A 16456-nucleotide genomic window follows, 5' to 3' on the forward strand; every position below is an offset into this window, starting at 1 on the left:
AATGTATGGTTACCTTCCAAGTGAATATTGTATTGTATACCAACAGAAAATACATGGAAATGTAAGAAAACAAAGTTCCGTAGCAGTTTTGAAAAAATGTGATTGTACTTCATCAATATAGATGGAAGAACAGAGTGTGGGCTCCATCCACTTTAAGCTACACCGTTGAAAAAGCGAACACAGTTACAACTACCCAAAACCAACATGTAACTGCAAGGAAAGTGCTTGAATAGCAGCATAGTCAAGAAATATCAGGATTAAGCTTGAGCTCATGGCTAAAACCATTCAAAATGGTAAAACTGTCATTTGAGAGTAATGAACTGTTTACAAAGGAAATACCTTATTCCACAATACTGCACTGTGTTTACCAACATACTGTAGTAAATTCATCCTACCAGCATCTAAACCTACATCTATGAGACAGGTAGTATCTTTAGTTCAGGCTTTGACATTGCACTAAACAGAGAAATCTGTTTTACACGTAAATGACCCAAGCATGTGCCCACATTTGGATAGTGATGTGTGTTCCTAGGCTGAAAAACTCCAATAAGCAGGAGTCCCCAAAGTTATAGGATTGTGTTTTCACATGCTGTCTAAAAGTGCAGGGCAGGAAAGAGGCCTCGGGGGCAGAGCTGGAGCGGTCTGTGTTCCACCTCGTCCGACAGCTGGTCAGATGATCTCTGAGGGGAACAGGAAGGAGAGAGAAAGAACCTCTGATTAGGTATTTGCAGAAGTGTTCTACCATTAAAACAAGAGAAAAGCTTGTGGTGACCTGCTACCTCTCACCTGCTCGCTGGTGGCTCTGTATCTCCTCTAGGCCGCCCAGCGGTCGCAGAGACCTGCGCTCTTTGAAGGCCACGACGGGCACCATGTCCTCCACCGGCAGCTTCATCACTTCTTCTATGGTGCTGATCAGCACAGGCTCTGTGTTCTCCTTTGGTTGAACTTCCTTTACCATGCTCTCCGACGGTGAAGGTTTCTGTATAGACGGGGAAAAAAACTTAAGACAAGGGGAAGTTTGGTTCTCTTTCCGATTTAATATCTTATTTCTAATAATATCATATGGTAGGCGAATTGTTGTAACTGAAAGAGGAATTTACCCTGTCGGACGGATTGGGCCTTCTTGTTCTTTTCATAATTTCGTCCAGTCGCTGAAAAAAAGAGGAAACATCTCACAGTCTCTCACTGTCAACGACTCGAGGGCTTTACTAGTGCTATACCTCACGGTTCACACCAGGGTTCACGTCTGGGCTCTTCCTCACCTTTTTCCTGGCCTGTCGCTCCGCCTCCTCCTGCTGGAAGACCTTCTCCCTCTCCAGCCTCAGCTGCTCGGCCCTCTGCAGTTGGCGGGCCTGCTCCTCCTCTCTCTGGAAGGACACAGGGCAGTAGGCACAGGGCTCAGGGCAGTTGGCACAGGGCTCAGGACACAGGGGTCAGGGCAGTTGGCACAGGGGTCAGGGCAGTTGGCACAGGGGTCAGGGCAGTTGGCACAGGGCTCAGGGCAGTGGGTTTTAAAGAAGTGGGCATAGGGAAGTGGGCACAGGATAGTGGGAAGTGGGCACAGCATTCCTTTCCTTCACGACAGACACTACTGGTGAACACAACCTGGAATGAAGACCTCCCACGGAATTCAGTCAATTCCATCAACGACCACTGGAAATAATCCAGATTTTCGTGTCATTCACACACAAAATGCTATCACCCGAACCTGTTTCTGGAAGAGTGCAGCTTTCTCCATGGCTTTGTGCGCTTCCTCTGCCTCAGCTTGTTTCTGCTCCTCTTCCTCCCTCCTCTTCCTCTCCTCCGCCAGCCGCTGGGCCTCGGCCTGCAGCCGCGCTTGCTCTTCTGCCCTCCGGCGCTCCAGCTCCTCCCTGCCTTGCCTGGGCGACGACACACAGGAGACCCATTCGCATACGGCAAGACAAGACAGTTTATCAACACTGTATTTCTGATGTAGCAAAGGGAAAGCTCGGTTCAAATTTTGTTTGAAATCACTGTGATGATGTGATAAGTGTTCGCGGTCTTGTTCTGTTCCTGATCCCATTCAGGTGCTGAATAAAGGGAATATCTCTCCCTACCTACCTCTCTATCTCCTCCCTCCTCATGCGTTGCTCTTCCTCTCTCTGTTTCCGCTGGCGCGCTTCTCGTCTCTTCTCGGCCAGGAGGCGAGAGGCCTCTTCTGGGTCCATGGTGCCAGCAGCCGGCCGGGTCGCAGCCCCCAGAACATGATCTGTGGAGGGGGTTGTAAGGACACAGTCTGATGCTGCAGGACGATAGCTGGAGACATAAGGATATCACATCTGGATAACAAAAGCATGAAACACTTTTACATACACCTGACTATGTCTTTGCTGCTCATTATATAGATTCTTGCACAATATACTCGTAATGGAATCATTTTTTTTGTAACATATTCATTTTGAAGACGTTTTGATCAAAGGTTCAGGGGGGATTTTAACCTGCAGTTAAATTCCGAAAACATTGAGTTAAATAATACACATCTGATTAGAATGAAGTTTTAGCTACCGTACATTACATTTACATTTTGTCCTTTAGCAGACGCTCTTATCCAGAGCGACTTACAATAAGTACAGGGACATTTCCCAGAGGCAAGTAGGTTGAAGTGCCTTGCCCAAGGACACGTCATTTTTCACAGCCAGGAATCAAACCAGCAACCTTCAGATTACTAGCCCAATTCCCTAACCACTCAGCTACCTGACTCCCCACTCCCCACATTGGTGCTTACTTTCCAGTCCCTCGCTTCTGAACAAGGTGACTGTGGGGCGTTCCGGAGAGGTGGAATGTGGATTCACTGCAGTTCTGTCTTCCAGGTGTTCATGACGGTACACAGCTGGCGTCGACATTGCCGGCGGGTTTCTAGGAGAGAGGGACTCTGAGTCGACAGCAACCTCCTCCTCGGGAAGTGTGGGAAGCTCCGTCTGCTTTGGTGTGACGTGTCTAATGACAGACCTGCCGGAAGATCTTCCAGACCAGGGGAACAAGGTTTGTTTAGATCTATGAGGGAACATTTTTGTTACAAACAAGAAAGAAAGAAAAAAAAAGTCTGTTGTCAGCTTCAGGTTTTATACATCCATTCTACATGGACCCATTCTGCATTCTGAGTTCTTGAACCATTCAGACACAGTTTTGAGGCGGTTCTGTGAGGGCTTGTGGTCTCTGAGGGTGAGTGGAAGTGAGGTTGTAGGCCTACCGTGCTTTGTTATCAGCGTTTGTGTCTGGCCTCACTCTAATGTGAGCGCCAGCTGTCTGGGGAGTTCCACCGCTCCACATCTTCTCACTGTGGTTTGTCTGCATCTGTCCTGCTTTCACCTGAACGAGCAGGTGGAAGATTTCAAATGACTGACTGTCATTGACGTTTCTTTGTAGCTTAAAATGGTTATTAGAAAATGGTCCACCCCAAGTATGTGTACAGAATACAATCCCACAGTCATTATGACAGAGGAAATGGACATTGGCTTCCATCAGGTAGCCTAGCAAACAGTGATATCATTCATCAGGATGGGTCGAGTAGTGATGACATCACCTGCAACAGAACCATGGGAGCAGGAGTTACCTGTGCCAGGTTGATGGTTCTGTGGTTGGTTCTGGCTGGACTGGGAGAGGCGGTGGTCCTGTGGTCTGCTGGGCTACGATGCAGCTGGGCTTTTAAGGTGTTGTTGGCATTCATGGAGTGGCACGACACTGAACGGCGACAAATGTGGACAACTGAACCAATGATGTGTTATAGTTGGTTCGTGTGGAGAAATGAGTTAGAGGGGAGGAAAACATGAAAGCATGAATAGCAAGCAAAGTTTGAGAAAAGCAAGTGTGAGAGAGGGAGAAAGAGAGCGAAACAGTCATCTCTTCTGATGAGACCGTCAGGGACCAAACCTCCAAAATTGGCACTGAAGTTCTTACGTTACAACACTGATGAATTAGTATTGATCAGTACATTGCGGTACATCTATTGATTCTGTTCTGCAGTCCGAAAGTACCTTTGTCTAGTGACTGACAGCCAACACTCTTGCTTCTGGCCAGATAAGCGCATGTGGGGGTCAGTAACCGACTGACCAAGCTCTTCTCCCAGGGACTCAGCGGTAAGCGGCACGGAACTAGGATATTACGGAGCGCAGCACGGCACAAGTCCCAAACAACAGATACACAGAGGTCATGAACAGAAAGTAGGAAAGCATAGAGTTAGAGCTGAGGTAGAAAGAACAGGCACAGTAAAGAAATAAAGAGTTGTTTGTTGTTGTGTTGTCGACCAAATATATATATATATATATATGTATATATATATATGGTTATAACGATTTCGGGAGATAAGGAATCTTATCTCAAAATGAAAAAGATTGTTACCACTGCTCTTGATGAGTTTCCTTCCTCGAGAAGTCTGGATGAGCCTCTGGTTGGCTCTCTGGCTCCTCTCCAGTGTCCTGCGTACTGCACTCTCACAGCGCTCCTTCAGTCAAGGAACGGATGCCTCAATGTTATAGATGTGGCGGCAGCCATATAAAACAATTTCATTTGTAATACAACACATTGGTTACTACAAGTTCCTCCAAACCCAAGTCCTAAAACAATTATAATGTCCTACCTTCTTAAATGTGGACAAACACAACCTAACTTCCTCAAGGTTCTGCCATTGACACATCAATACTCTTATTGGTGAGTTTCATGTAGGTTTGATGGAAAGAAAACTGTTCCTACATGAAACTGCTGGCTCCTGATCTTTCATCTAGCTCCATAACATTCAAGAAACTGCAGATATCTCTATGGACCCTTGGCAAGTCACACCCAAAAAATGTAGATGGATAAATAGCACTACAGGGAAGAGGAAAAACATGTCATTTCGATTTTGGGGTGAACTGCCCCTTTGAACTCTAACTTTTTCTGCCTTGAGCCCAATCCTTCGCTTCTCCTCGACAGCATGGCGCCTCTTCTCCTCCTTCTGCCTCTGTTCCAGCAGCCTCTTCCTCCTCTCCTCCAGCTGCTTCTCATGGTAGCGCCGGGCCCTCTCCTCACGCTCCAACCAGCCCAGCTCCCGTGACACTGGGAGGGAAATAAAAACACGGAAAACCTGACTACCAAAACGCCGCCGACGACTCTTCAACCAAGACGCACAGTTCAGTGACAGACATGAGTTGGTATGGTTTGAGATGGTTGGTATCGGGATGAACTCCGGCAGGTGGGGTCAACGTACCGAGCTCTCTCTCTCGCTCCTCTCTCCGCTCCCGGGCCAGCCTCAGCCTCTCATCCACGTTTAGCGCATGTGGTTCTTGGAAAATGATAAGCAGGAGTCAAAAGTTAAGGCTGCAGGAATCTTTACAGATCTGTACAGAAGGTCTGAAGAGGTATTCGTTACGGCTTTTGCATTGAATCAGTGGTTTCGGTATGAGTTTTAGTGCAGTGTGACATGAGAGACGTGACAAACAAATGATAGAGGCCAGGATGATGCTACTGTGTGATGGCAGTGTTGAAATGCAGAAAAACCAAACTCATGACAGCTAAAGGACAAGGAAAGCCCCAGGCAGAGAGAGAGATTGAGGGCTGATTCAGACCTGCAGAGTTACCCAGGATATTTCTGATCTGGGCTGATTTGGTGAGGGAAGGAACACAGACTGTTCCCCTCTTCTCTGGAACTGTCTGTGTGTCATTGCTTTGCTCTAGAACGGAGAGAGAGAGAAAAAAAAGACTCTGTTCCGATAATTTCAGACAGTGATGAAAACATTTGTCACGGTTTTAGGCTTTCCCTGTCCAAAATATATTTTGACTACCTCACATGTCACAGGCCTGCAAGGCTCAACCTCTGAATGCACAAGTCACAAGAACAGATCCTCTCAGAACTGAATCATTGGCATTATAACCAGCAGACTATATGACAATTCAATTCAGGTTTACTTGTTACTAGTGATCCTCCTGTGTGTAGACACCCTGGTTGTAGAAAAGAGGTGGCTAATGCTAACCACTGGGGAGCCCGCCAGCCTCAGGCGTAGGGTCAGATGCATTAAAAGAAAAAGAGCCATTCTTATGTGGCTGTGCCTGGAAGGGATGGAGATACGACCAGCGCCTGATCCACCCTCACAGAGATGACTAAAACAAACAGCACACCAAGACACGCAGGAAAGACATGCGGTTCATATCTAGATAACCAGGGATCTACAGTCACATGATGGATATGAACATGAAACATAAAGCTGATACAATGTGTGCCCCCGTCCTCACAAATAATACATCAACCCAAGACATTCCTTCTCTGTCTTGACATTCTGTGTTATGTAATTGATGTCTACCACTGAATTAAGACAAGGATGACTAGACTACTATTATAGGAGAAGGATAACATTCTTCTATCAATTCACATGCAAAAAACAACAGAGGTTGGTCATATAAATCAATAGCATGCATGTATACATCTGTCAAGACTCTACAGTGCTCCATGCTGCCTAATACAATGCTGTGCCTTTTAGTTGTCCGGCCTAGATCTACAGACCACATATTTACAGAGGAAGAAGGGGATAGATCAGTATCTTGGACATTTCAACACTAGCGAAGGCAAAGCCACCCACCTCCCTGTCGGCTGGCTCTGACTCCCTTCCTCTGGGTTCCTTTAGAGGCAGAAAGCTTGTGAAACGCTGTCCTGCTGGGGGTCTCTCTCTGGATCCTCTGGCCCACCATGGCAGGAACCAAGCCTGGCATTCCACCCCCCTGGCACAGAACAACCATGATTCAGAACACCCTCCTTCTCCACTACCCTCTTCTTCTTGGTGTCTTTCCCCCCCTTGATCCTGGTGCTTGTTCCTATCAGCGCTGGTCCTGGGTGCTCAGCTGATTGCTACACTAGCCTGGCTGCCTGCTCATCAGAGCATCACAAACTGATAAGAGGAGGAGGAAGAAAGGGAAAGAGAGAGGGGTGGGTGGGGGTGGAACACACAGGCAGCTGACTAGATGGCACAGTTCTGGGTACAGCCTGCTGGATGTAGAGAACACACCGCGGTCTCTACGTCACAGCCTCCTCTTCTCTCTTAGTGTTGTTGATGCTTCAGATGTGCATCCTGAAACCTTCCTCTTTATGATCTGTGGAGTCTGAAATGGTCACTTCCCTTTTAAATGTCTCACAGACTGCCCCTTGCGTGCTGCTCTCCTTTTCTGGTACAAAATACGATACTGTCCCTTTAAATCCATCTCCCTACCCACACAGGGTGCACGCAAGCTAATGAGATGGGGAGCTTTCAGGGCAGAAGAAAGATGTGTGGCATAAATAAGCAATCTGGCCCAGTAAATAGTTTCCGGGGCAACGGTGGTCAAGCATCCAATGGTATTGAAATTCTGGGATGCTCTGGTACATGCACTGGCCTCAATATGAATGTGAGGCAGACATGGGTATTTATAACTACCATCCCACAATGCTCTTGTGCGTGTAAGGCTGAGACAGCCACTAGATGACAGTATTTCCACAAGACTGGTGGCTTCTATTTTTACATCAGATATTTCCCTAACCAATTTATTCAGATCAACTTACACTTAGAAACCACCAAAGTAGCAACTTTCCATAGCCCATTCCATAAAAAAGTTGTATTAAATGGTTTTAATTCATAGACAACGTGCCTTATTTACAATACACCACAGATTTAAACGGCATAACATTTTAACAAAAAAAAACTTTATTGGAATTCAGTCTAGGACAAGAAATACAAATTCAGAATACCACAATTTGTAAACCATACTTGCTTCACAATTATTGAAAAAAATATGATCCTGTTCAAAACAATTGGTAAGCAGCACTTGACAAAAGTTGTTACACTTAAAACAATCATGACAGTGTCATTACTCAATCATAATCCTAACAGATAATGTGCACAGATATGGACAACATACTCACTGTCTCCATGGAAAGATTCAAAGGAATCTCTGAGAATGTTTTTCCGAATCACTGCATAGTGTCCTATTCAGTAACTCTGTTTCTACATAGTCTGACGGATACCAGCAGGAACCTAGGTAGAGCATCAGGGCATGATTTCTAGTCACAAAAGAAAGAGAGTGAGAGCCAACTGTCTTAGACCCTAAACTGAAACATTCAAGCCATTCTGAGCTTGACGTGAGCCTGCAGTTCTCATGGCCTTCCCAGCCAGTGTGCTCTCCTCCTGGGGCTCTGGGTTCCAGTCTATGGAGTGCTGCGTGAAGGACGCCTCACTGCCAGTGGGGGAGTCTACAGTCTCATAGCCCTCGCTAAGCTGGTTCACATCCCCCGAGTGGTTGGAGTTGGACAGTTTTGCATCGGCCCCGGTGGAGGGCGATGGTAGGGACTCCTGCTCTGCTTGGCTGTCTTTCTCTGGGACAGGGCCCAGGCCTGTTACTGCTGTCCTATGAGTAGGGCTAGTGCTGCCTGGGCCATTCACCAGCCCGGCCGGCCAGGCCTGCTTAGGGGCCGGCGGTGTGGGGCCCCCGGGGGCCGGGCTGGGGGCTGGGCCCCCGGGGGCCGGGCCCTGGGCCTGCTGCTGCTGTCGGGACTCCTTCAGCTGCTGCTGCAGGACCAGGATGGTGCTCTGCATGCCCTCTACCTCCTCGTCCAGCTGGATGATGAAGTCCTTCAACTCTGACAAAAAGGTCAGACACACAGATGTCAGCACCGGGGAAAGACTCACAATTTAGGAAGAACGCAATCCACGGAGACAGCAGGACATTCCATAAATAGGGTAGTAAAGAAAGTAGCATATATGAAGTTGATGTGGAGTAGACCTGGTGTAGCGATAGGTAAAGAGGAAATAGACATGGGAAAGAGAGCCGTAGAGATGGAGCAGAGACAAGTATGCATTCCCCTCACCGTCCTGGCTGCCCTTGAGCTCCTCGCTGTACTTCTTCTGCAGGGCCAGCTCGGCCTCCAGCTGGGCGGTGCGTCCCTGGGACAGCTGGCGGCCCAGCTCCTGGTTCTCCTGGATCAGCATGCGGCACTTAGCCATCAGCTTCTTCCCCGTCTGGCTGCAAGGGACACAGGTTGGACGTCTCAGTCGTCACGCACTAGACATGGTGAACGTGGGTCCCCATCCGCAAGTCAACAGAGGAGCAGGGAAGATCACAACGGCCGGCACAACTGGGTGTTGGTTTTATGGCAGAGATGGAGAGGATTCTAGAAAAATCGTTAAACTCTCCAGAGCCTGGGGACTCATTTAACACCGTTTAGGCCGGACATTAAGGGGGAGAGTGTTTTCATTTTAGTCAGCCACTCCTGTCCCACGGTGGCACTGTTTAAACATGTACAGAAAAAGACAGACGGAAAAACCATGAAATTGTTGAGACAGAAGAGCAGCAACATCAAGTCATTAATAAACAAAACAATCGTACCTGAACATGGCTCATATTACTGATAATGGTGCTCAAGATGACCTCCTGTGTCAGCTCAACGTCAAGCATGCCCAGGGGCACAACACAGACCAACAGTCTTTCGGATCTAACAGTCTCTGAACCAGGCTAGCAGAGGGCTCCTCCATGTCAACCTTACATTCAATTAGCTATACTCTATGTGGAGTGGAGGGGGGTTGGGGAGGGGACGAGGGATTACTGAGGTATTTTCTTCAATAAACGCTTAGTAGACAAAATGTCTGTCGATGGTACACTACATTTTGTGTAGATTTTTTTTTTTTTTAAGGAAAACATCCCACAAACAAACCACACACAGTATAGCAATATTCCTTAAAAGGGGAGGATTTCGGAGGTTGAAAGTGACCCATCTCTTCAGAGCAGTCCCGCTTCCTTCTCGCCCATCAGAGCTGAGATCAGTTCACCTGACAGTCTATGTATGACGCATAACAAGTGCAGAGGTGAAGGCACTTGACCAGGTATGGGTATCTGTCTCTTTCTTACAGTCACAGTGCAATTTTTTCCTGCCTTTCCCACCATTTTGCATTCTTGCAGAGGAGAGTTGTCTGGCAAAGTCTTTTTGCTGGAGGATTATTTTGGTTTGGTTTACCTATCAGGTGTAAATTTCCAGGCACTGAGTTCATTTTGGGCCTGCTCCAGTTTGTCTTTAGTGTCCTCCAGTTCACTCTTCATTCTGAGGAAAAACAGGTTGACGGCAGGGTCCACAGTCAAAGACCTCAGATGGGCCAAGTTTGGCTGCTGGGCCTGCTTGAGGTACTGGATCTGGGTCTGTGTGAAGGGAGAAAACAGGCAGAATATACATCAAAGACCACCAGATACCATGTGTAACAGCTTTTCACTCCAAGGTGATGGAATGACAGGTCTGGTGCTCATTCTAGGCTTGAAGAAGGATCTACTAACAAAAAACTGGCGGGCACAGTCCGTCAGTTGAGACAAACTTAGTGCAAGTCACTTTGGAGAAAAGTGTCCTAACAGAGAGCAGTGAATTGGGACATGACAGATGTACACACTGCGATACAGGTCTTGGGTGAAAAAAGTCATACAAATAGCAGTAGAAATGCAGTTTGATCTGCGGCCACTCACAGTGCACTCCTGCATCTCCTGTTCTTTGGTGGCCAGCCTCATGACCAGGATGTTTTCCCGGCGTGCCGCCTCCTGCTGCTGCAGCTTCAGGCTCTCCTCAGACTCCCGCAGGCACGTCACCTCGTTAGCTGCGGGACAACCACACAATACTCCATGACATGCCTTCAAGTAGCAGATGCTTTGATGGCCTGTGTTTTATTCATTGTTTGATTAATAACACTGACAACTGGACACAACAATGTCATGCGAGTAGGATGCTGAGGAGACCACGAGATGTCAGTGCTGGTGTATACTAGAAAAGCAACCAAAGCCTAAATCTGTGGTTATGGTCACATTTATATTATACATGTATAATGAAGACTGTTGAGGCATGGGTTAGCTTCAGTCGAGTATAGGCTTGTTATAAATGCATGCACACTTACAATTCGGCTCTGAATACTTTGACTCAAGTGTTTGCACATAAGCTTCCTCTTCTTTCCATCTGAAATAAATTCATAATAATAAGAAACATTACCCATAATAGTCCCAAGATAATTAACATTTTCAAGTGTGATTAGATTTTACAGTCATGCATAAAAGTGCCATCTTGAACCCTTCATCAGTGCACGTTTCTGTTCCATCATTCTTCTTTTTTTTACGGGCCAGATGGTTATCCCCAAAGGGATGTGCAGACAGATGTAGCCGTAAAACAAACTGGTTAGTTGAAAAGCTTGCTAACTTTACCGTTCACAAAGTTCCTCTCTGGGAAGTGTCTTTAAATCTGATTCACAGAGGCGAACCTTAACAGAAACAACAAGATTGATTAATAATGCATTCCTTTTGTGTTTACATTTAGCTGTAGCAAGTAAGCAGCTGGTGCTAGCTAGATAGCTAGTTGGTAACCTGCTAACATTAGCTCACCCTCTTAGGCAAAGGTTCCTCAGTCATTCTGGCCTCCGGGTGGTGAGCTAAAGAAATGATCAAATCGGATTAGCATGTAAGCTAACCTCTACTGTACTCACACAACGGAGCTGCAAGCAGTTACGCAATTGTACATTTTTATGATAGTTTCATGTTTATAGGCAAGCGACATTAAATAGCATTTGCAGAACATAGCACTGCAGCAAACGAGTTATCTTGCTAAACTCGTTGCTAAAGCCCCGCAATGCTAGTGCTGGGCTATCTCGTTAGCTTAGCAAGCTAATTGCACAGTAACTCACCACGGAGGATTTGGCCAATAGCTCAATTTCTTCTGAAAGGTGAATTGGTTGAGATAGTCACGGATAACTAGCTCGATAGCTAGACATATTGTGAGGGGTAGCGACAGTACTTTGGCATATTGCGCTGACAAGTGTTGATAAAGGGCACAGGAAACTTGTAACTCGCTGTAGGAAGCACACACGCACACGAAAATGGAGCAGCGGTAGCAACACGTGCACGACTGCGCGCGCCCGGCTGTGTGGTAGCAAGCCAGGAATCTTGGAAAAAATTATCTAGTTGTAACAGTGTGTTTGACAACCCACCGTGTATGCAGTACTAAATCATGAAAGGCAGCAATTGTCATACTTCTATTTCAAGTATACAAATCTTGTATACCCTTGGCCTAGACACATGCCCCACTGGCCGTCAGCTACAGAAAGGGTTGGTAATGGGACAGTTTGGAGATTGGTGGAAGGGCCAAAAGGCTCATTCCAGTATGGCAATGAAAGCGTTGTAATCAGGTGCGCCGTTAGACCCTTTTTACTGGGGCACGTGCCCCAGTATAAATCTGCTGTGCCCCAGTAAAATCTAAAGTTAGAGTTTTAACAATTTTATTTATTAGTCAGTGCATTAATTTAGATTGATAATCTCTGAAAAAATAAACGCAGTATCCCAATCAACGCTTGTAAAATCAAAGCAGTTTAACTGAAAACACAAACGATACCTGCAGAATTCCATGTCAGCGTGCTCTGAGCTTGCCAAAATAGCCACTGCAGCACGCACACAGAAGTCCAGGTGTCGGACTCGGCACACAAATCAGAATTGATGAAGGCCAAACTAATTTTATAAAACTAAAGAAAGTTTCTAAATGTGAGGCCTACCAATCATTATACTTAGACTAAAACATGAAAACAATATTACGCATGAAGCTAAAAAAAACAGTAGGCTATTTGCGCCCAAATGAATGTAAAAGAAATGAGTGAAAGAAATGTGCGAAAAAAAAATAACTATCGATGTCCCTGCCAAAGCTGATATCAAACTTGTGTTCCTGAACTGTTGTATAGTGGGTTAAACAAGCAGAGTTTCTATAGCCTATAGTGCATTGTGCCCAGCAAGCTTGAAAGAGAAAAAAAGGGATATGAATAGGGGCCTGCTGTGCCCCTGTAGAGTTTCATGTCTAACAACGCCTCTGGTTGTTATCAAGCATTGGTCTACTTTAAGGAGGAGGAGATGCTGCTATTAAATCAGCTGACTTATTCCAGGTATTGATAATGAATAACCAGGACCAATGGACCATGTCTCTTTTCTTCTCACTAAGCCACCCAGAACTGCCCCCCGCCCCCTCGAGCAGTCAGAAATGTGTCAGGATGACATCTTACACCGGAGTCAGGTGGTACAACCAAAGAGCCAGTGGAGCACAAAGGGATCGTGATAATCAGGCTGCGTCCGACAGGAGGCAAGGACAGCGGGCCTATACGTGGATAAGATTGCATGGCTGGTATCAAGTCCAGCTGTGGTTCACCTTAGACGGCATGGCTCTAAGTGTTGTTTCGAGGTCTCGGTTGCATGCGCATGCATATGTATCATGTTACCTACTTCGTATCCTTCCACAAGGATACAAATGAGGTACGTAGGTATTGTTAATATTATTTTGTAAAACAGTAGGGTGCACACCACAAATGGGAAAAACGATGTGCAGAACTGACATAGATATCATGTCATCTCATATATGACACCCATCCAAACTTAATCCAGACTGGTCCCCTGTAAAATGTGTCCCGATACAAAACTGATCCAATGTTATTTTCCTATTGTCATGATTAAAATGCAGGAAGTGAACAGGATACAGGTCTGGTGTGGGACTGTGTTGTGACTCCCTGGTTTTGTCCTTAAACACACATTACAGAATGAGGTAAGTCATCTCACGGCTTGTGGTGACAGGTACGGAGGTGACAGGCAGCTCTTCTCACTGACAATGCAGGGGACACCCCAGCTCTTCTCCCCATACCGAAAGCCTGGACTGAATCATGTAATTAAGGGCAAGATCTCTCCACGGCACAGGCATGTTGGATGTCACCATAGGTATCACAGTCCCCCCCACAACCCTCCTCCGAGGGTGTGCCATAAACATACATGTCTGCAGGCCACTGGAGAGCAACATGTCTTGATGTTTAGTGGTGTGTATTCATTCAAAGTTAGACTGATGATGACTACGGTAGCCATCTTGACTCCTAGGCCCTAACAGAACTCTGTTATTTACTAGTCATTGTAAAGTAGTGTTTAATAGTCTGTGAATTGAACAAAACCTAACTAAATGTCTTCTAAACCTGGTTGAGACGTGCAAATAACGAGGATGACACATGCAATACTGACGAAAGATTGTGAATAATTTAACACCTTGTCATCAGATACTAGCAACGTTAGACTTAGATGTATGGCTTACAGGCCTGTATGTGTAATTGATGAGTTAATAAGTTGTATTTTAGTTTTCAACAGATGTACTATTTAAAACAAACTGCAAAAAAATTCTTTAAGCGAGTAACAGTACTATAAGTAAAAAATGGCTCATAGAAAGTTTATGTTTTACAGGAAGAATAGGTTAACCAGAGCCAAGTTGTCTGTGTTTAAACACATTGTAAGGTTGGTTCAAAATAAGTGAAAGAGGCATTTTTCATTACAAGATGAATGCATATTAAAGCGGTGTTGAGATTGCTTGGCAGCTTTTGTAGAGACATGATGAAGGCTGATGTGTCTACACTGAGTTTCCAATGGAGCAGTATCCTATGAATGATTCAAAAAGGAGCATTCATCCATCTTTGTTCCACTGCACTTCTGTTTGGCAATTTATTGATTAAAGCTCTTTTGTCTATTTTTGCTGTTTCATGTCATAGGTGGGTTCTGAGGCGATGTGAAGAGACTGGGTGACCACTGCCTTCTTCCTGTTTGAATTAGGCTCATTACAGTTTATTCATTCATTTTTCACCCCAGTCATCGATTGGCATTTGAAAAGTGACAATGAATATTAGTTTACCGGTTGCCTTAAGGTAAACATATGGCCATGTTTCTCTTATACAACCTTTTCTCCAGTTACACAGTATGTGTGGGACATTATTATCATTTAATAAAAATGTATTGTGTACAACCAAGTGGAAGTCTCTAGTCTCATGAAACACTACAGACAATTTTACCTGTGTGGGCCATTACAGATTTGTATGTTAACCTTAAGAAAATGTTGCATGACTCAGTCCCTTAAGGTTCATTTGTCTTTGTGTATTTTAAGTGTAAAAGTTTGCAAATAAACAAAGGTAAATGCGGCTCCCTTCTCATAGTACTGTATGTAATGACAGTTCCACCTTCTTATTGAGCGTGTAATCATGTGTCCAAAACCATCTCCAGAAATTAATGGACACTGTGGTAACTGTAGTGGGCTGCATCAAGATGTTTTAAACTGGAAGCTGCTAAGTGCATATAAATGATATTGAATACTGACATGTTGTCTGAAGAACTCGTCTCCCACATTATAGAATGAACATCTCTGATGAATATGGAACATGTTTAGTTTCTTCTGTGTGTAACAGTGACTTGGAGAGACCCAATTGGGCTGTCAGTCTGTCTGGCTTGGCAGACTGAGCTCTCAGTCACGTCCCTCAACAGTCTCCAGTTATAGTTACCAGTCTCAGGTTCAACACTCATACACTATTCATTGGCATATCACATCACTCCTGCTCAACTGCAGTCTTGGACAAACCTAACTCTTTTTGCGCAACTTTACTTTTGTGGACATTTTGTTTCTCCAATGTAAAATGGCTACGTAGTACAACTGTTTCGTAGAAAACTCAATGTTTTAGAGTTTGTGTCACCTACCAGGAACCTGTTAGAGTTGGGCAGAAGACAAGGATTGTCTGCAGTTCTCTTGTACGGTATGTATGACTTCTTACAGAATTTTGACCAAATTGTTTTTGTTGGTAGATGGATAAATGACTGCCATACAGTACAAACCAAAACAATCCAAGCAATGTATGGAAAGTGATAAACCCAATGTTGTATGCAATGACTGCAATTCAGCATTACTTGGTAATGGTAGAAGTTTTTCAGGCAAACTAAAGCAAGAACTTGATTCAACCTTTGGAGACAGAAACATATTACTGTATTAATGTAGAAGCAGTGTTGAGGAGACATTATCCCAGCATTCTTATTTGGCCTGAGTAATATTATATTTATTGAATTGATAGAGAGCCAGTCATTAATGATAAGCTTAAAACGTACCACAATTTTGTGAAAAGCAACATGACTCGTACTGTACAATCTGGAACAGTAGATGTGATGTCTTTGCTTGTAATTGTGAATTCTGTTCAGGTCAATGGCTTTACATATTTTCCGTCCGTGATAGGCCTAGTTCCTAATGTTAAACAGCTGGATTTGTCTAAGTTGGGTCCAGTATTGTTTAGGTATGAATTAATCAATCACAAATTAATCAATATCAAGTCTTACTGCACACAAGCAATCACATTTGGATAAATTATGAAGTATGTCAATGAAGTATGTTTTGTAAACAGTCTGTACGTTTTTTCAAACCTTTTTCATCCATACAAATTCTTCTAAGAATTCTGTTTTCCACAAAGCATGTGAAATGTATCCACTGATAAATTAAGGTCAGTGTATCTGAATAATTCAACCCCCTATTGGGAGGCCAAATGTGGGTGTGACAGAGTGGAGATGACCTGCCTTAACAAATGTATAAACAGTTCATCTGAAACTATAAGACTATGCTTACATTACAGGAACGTGGCATAGAATCCTCCCCTCTATTCATAAT

At 44.9% G+C, this 16456-nt stretch overlaps 2 protein-coding genes and 1 long non-coding RNA gene across 3 annotated transcripts; 1 reads left to right on the forward strand and 2 right to left on the reverse strand.

Moving 5' to 3' along the window:
- Positions 1-42: 42 nt before the first annotated feature.
- map7a (microtubule-associated protein 7a) lies at positions 43-6752 on the reverse strand. Its single transcript, XM_084675324.1, has 14 exons — positions 6570-6752; positions 5562-5666; positions 5204-5278; positions 4889-5052; positions 4360-4462; positions 3575-3702; positions 3212-3330; positions 2747-2982; positions 2083-2230; positions 1709-1880; positions 1263-1367; positions 1101-1151; positions 787-979; positions 43-680 (listed from the first exon to the last, which is right to left on the reverse strand). The coding sequence occupies exons 1-14, from the start codon at positions 6724-6726 to the stop codon at positions 670-672; spliced, it is 1767 nt and encodes a 588-aa protein (XP_084531450.1). The 5' UTR covers positions 6727-6752; the 3' UTR covers positions 43-669.
- Positions 6753-7641: 889 nt separating this feature from the next.
- Positions 7642-12294, reverse strand: LOC146299095 (pre-mRNA-splicing regulator WTAP-like). The gene is made up of 8 exons (XM_084683791.1): positions 11661-12294; positions 11362-11408; positions 11185-11240; positions 10884-10942; positions 10462-10589; positions 9968-10146; positions 8825-8979; positions 7642-8596 (listed from the first exon to the last, which is right to left on the reverse strand). Exons 2-8 carry the CDS (start codon positions 11386-11388, stop codon positions 8064-8066), a joined length of 1137 nt encoding a protein of 378 aa, XP_084539917.1. The 5' UTR covers positions 11389-11408; positions 11661-12294; the 3' UTR covers positions 7642-8063.
- On the forward strand, positions 11101-14725 carry LOC146299096 (uncharacterized). The gene is made up of 4 exons (XR_014734551.1): positions 11101-11157; positions 12959-13266; positions 13472-13552; positions 14532-14725. It is a non-coding gene; the product is annotated as an uncharacterized LOC146299096 (long non-coding RNA).
- The last annotated feature ends 1731 nt before the right edge of the window (positions 14726-16456 follow it).

This window comes from Hypomesus nipponensis, chromosome 3, assembly GCF_054491055.1.
Source record: "Hypomesus nipponensis isolate SF chromosome 3, ASM5449105v1, whole genome shotgun sequence".
NCBI classification, from domain to species: domain Eukaryota; kingdom Metazoa; phylum Chordata; class Actinopteri; order Osmeriformes; family Osmeridae; genus Hypomesus; species Hypomesus nipponensis.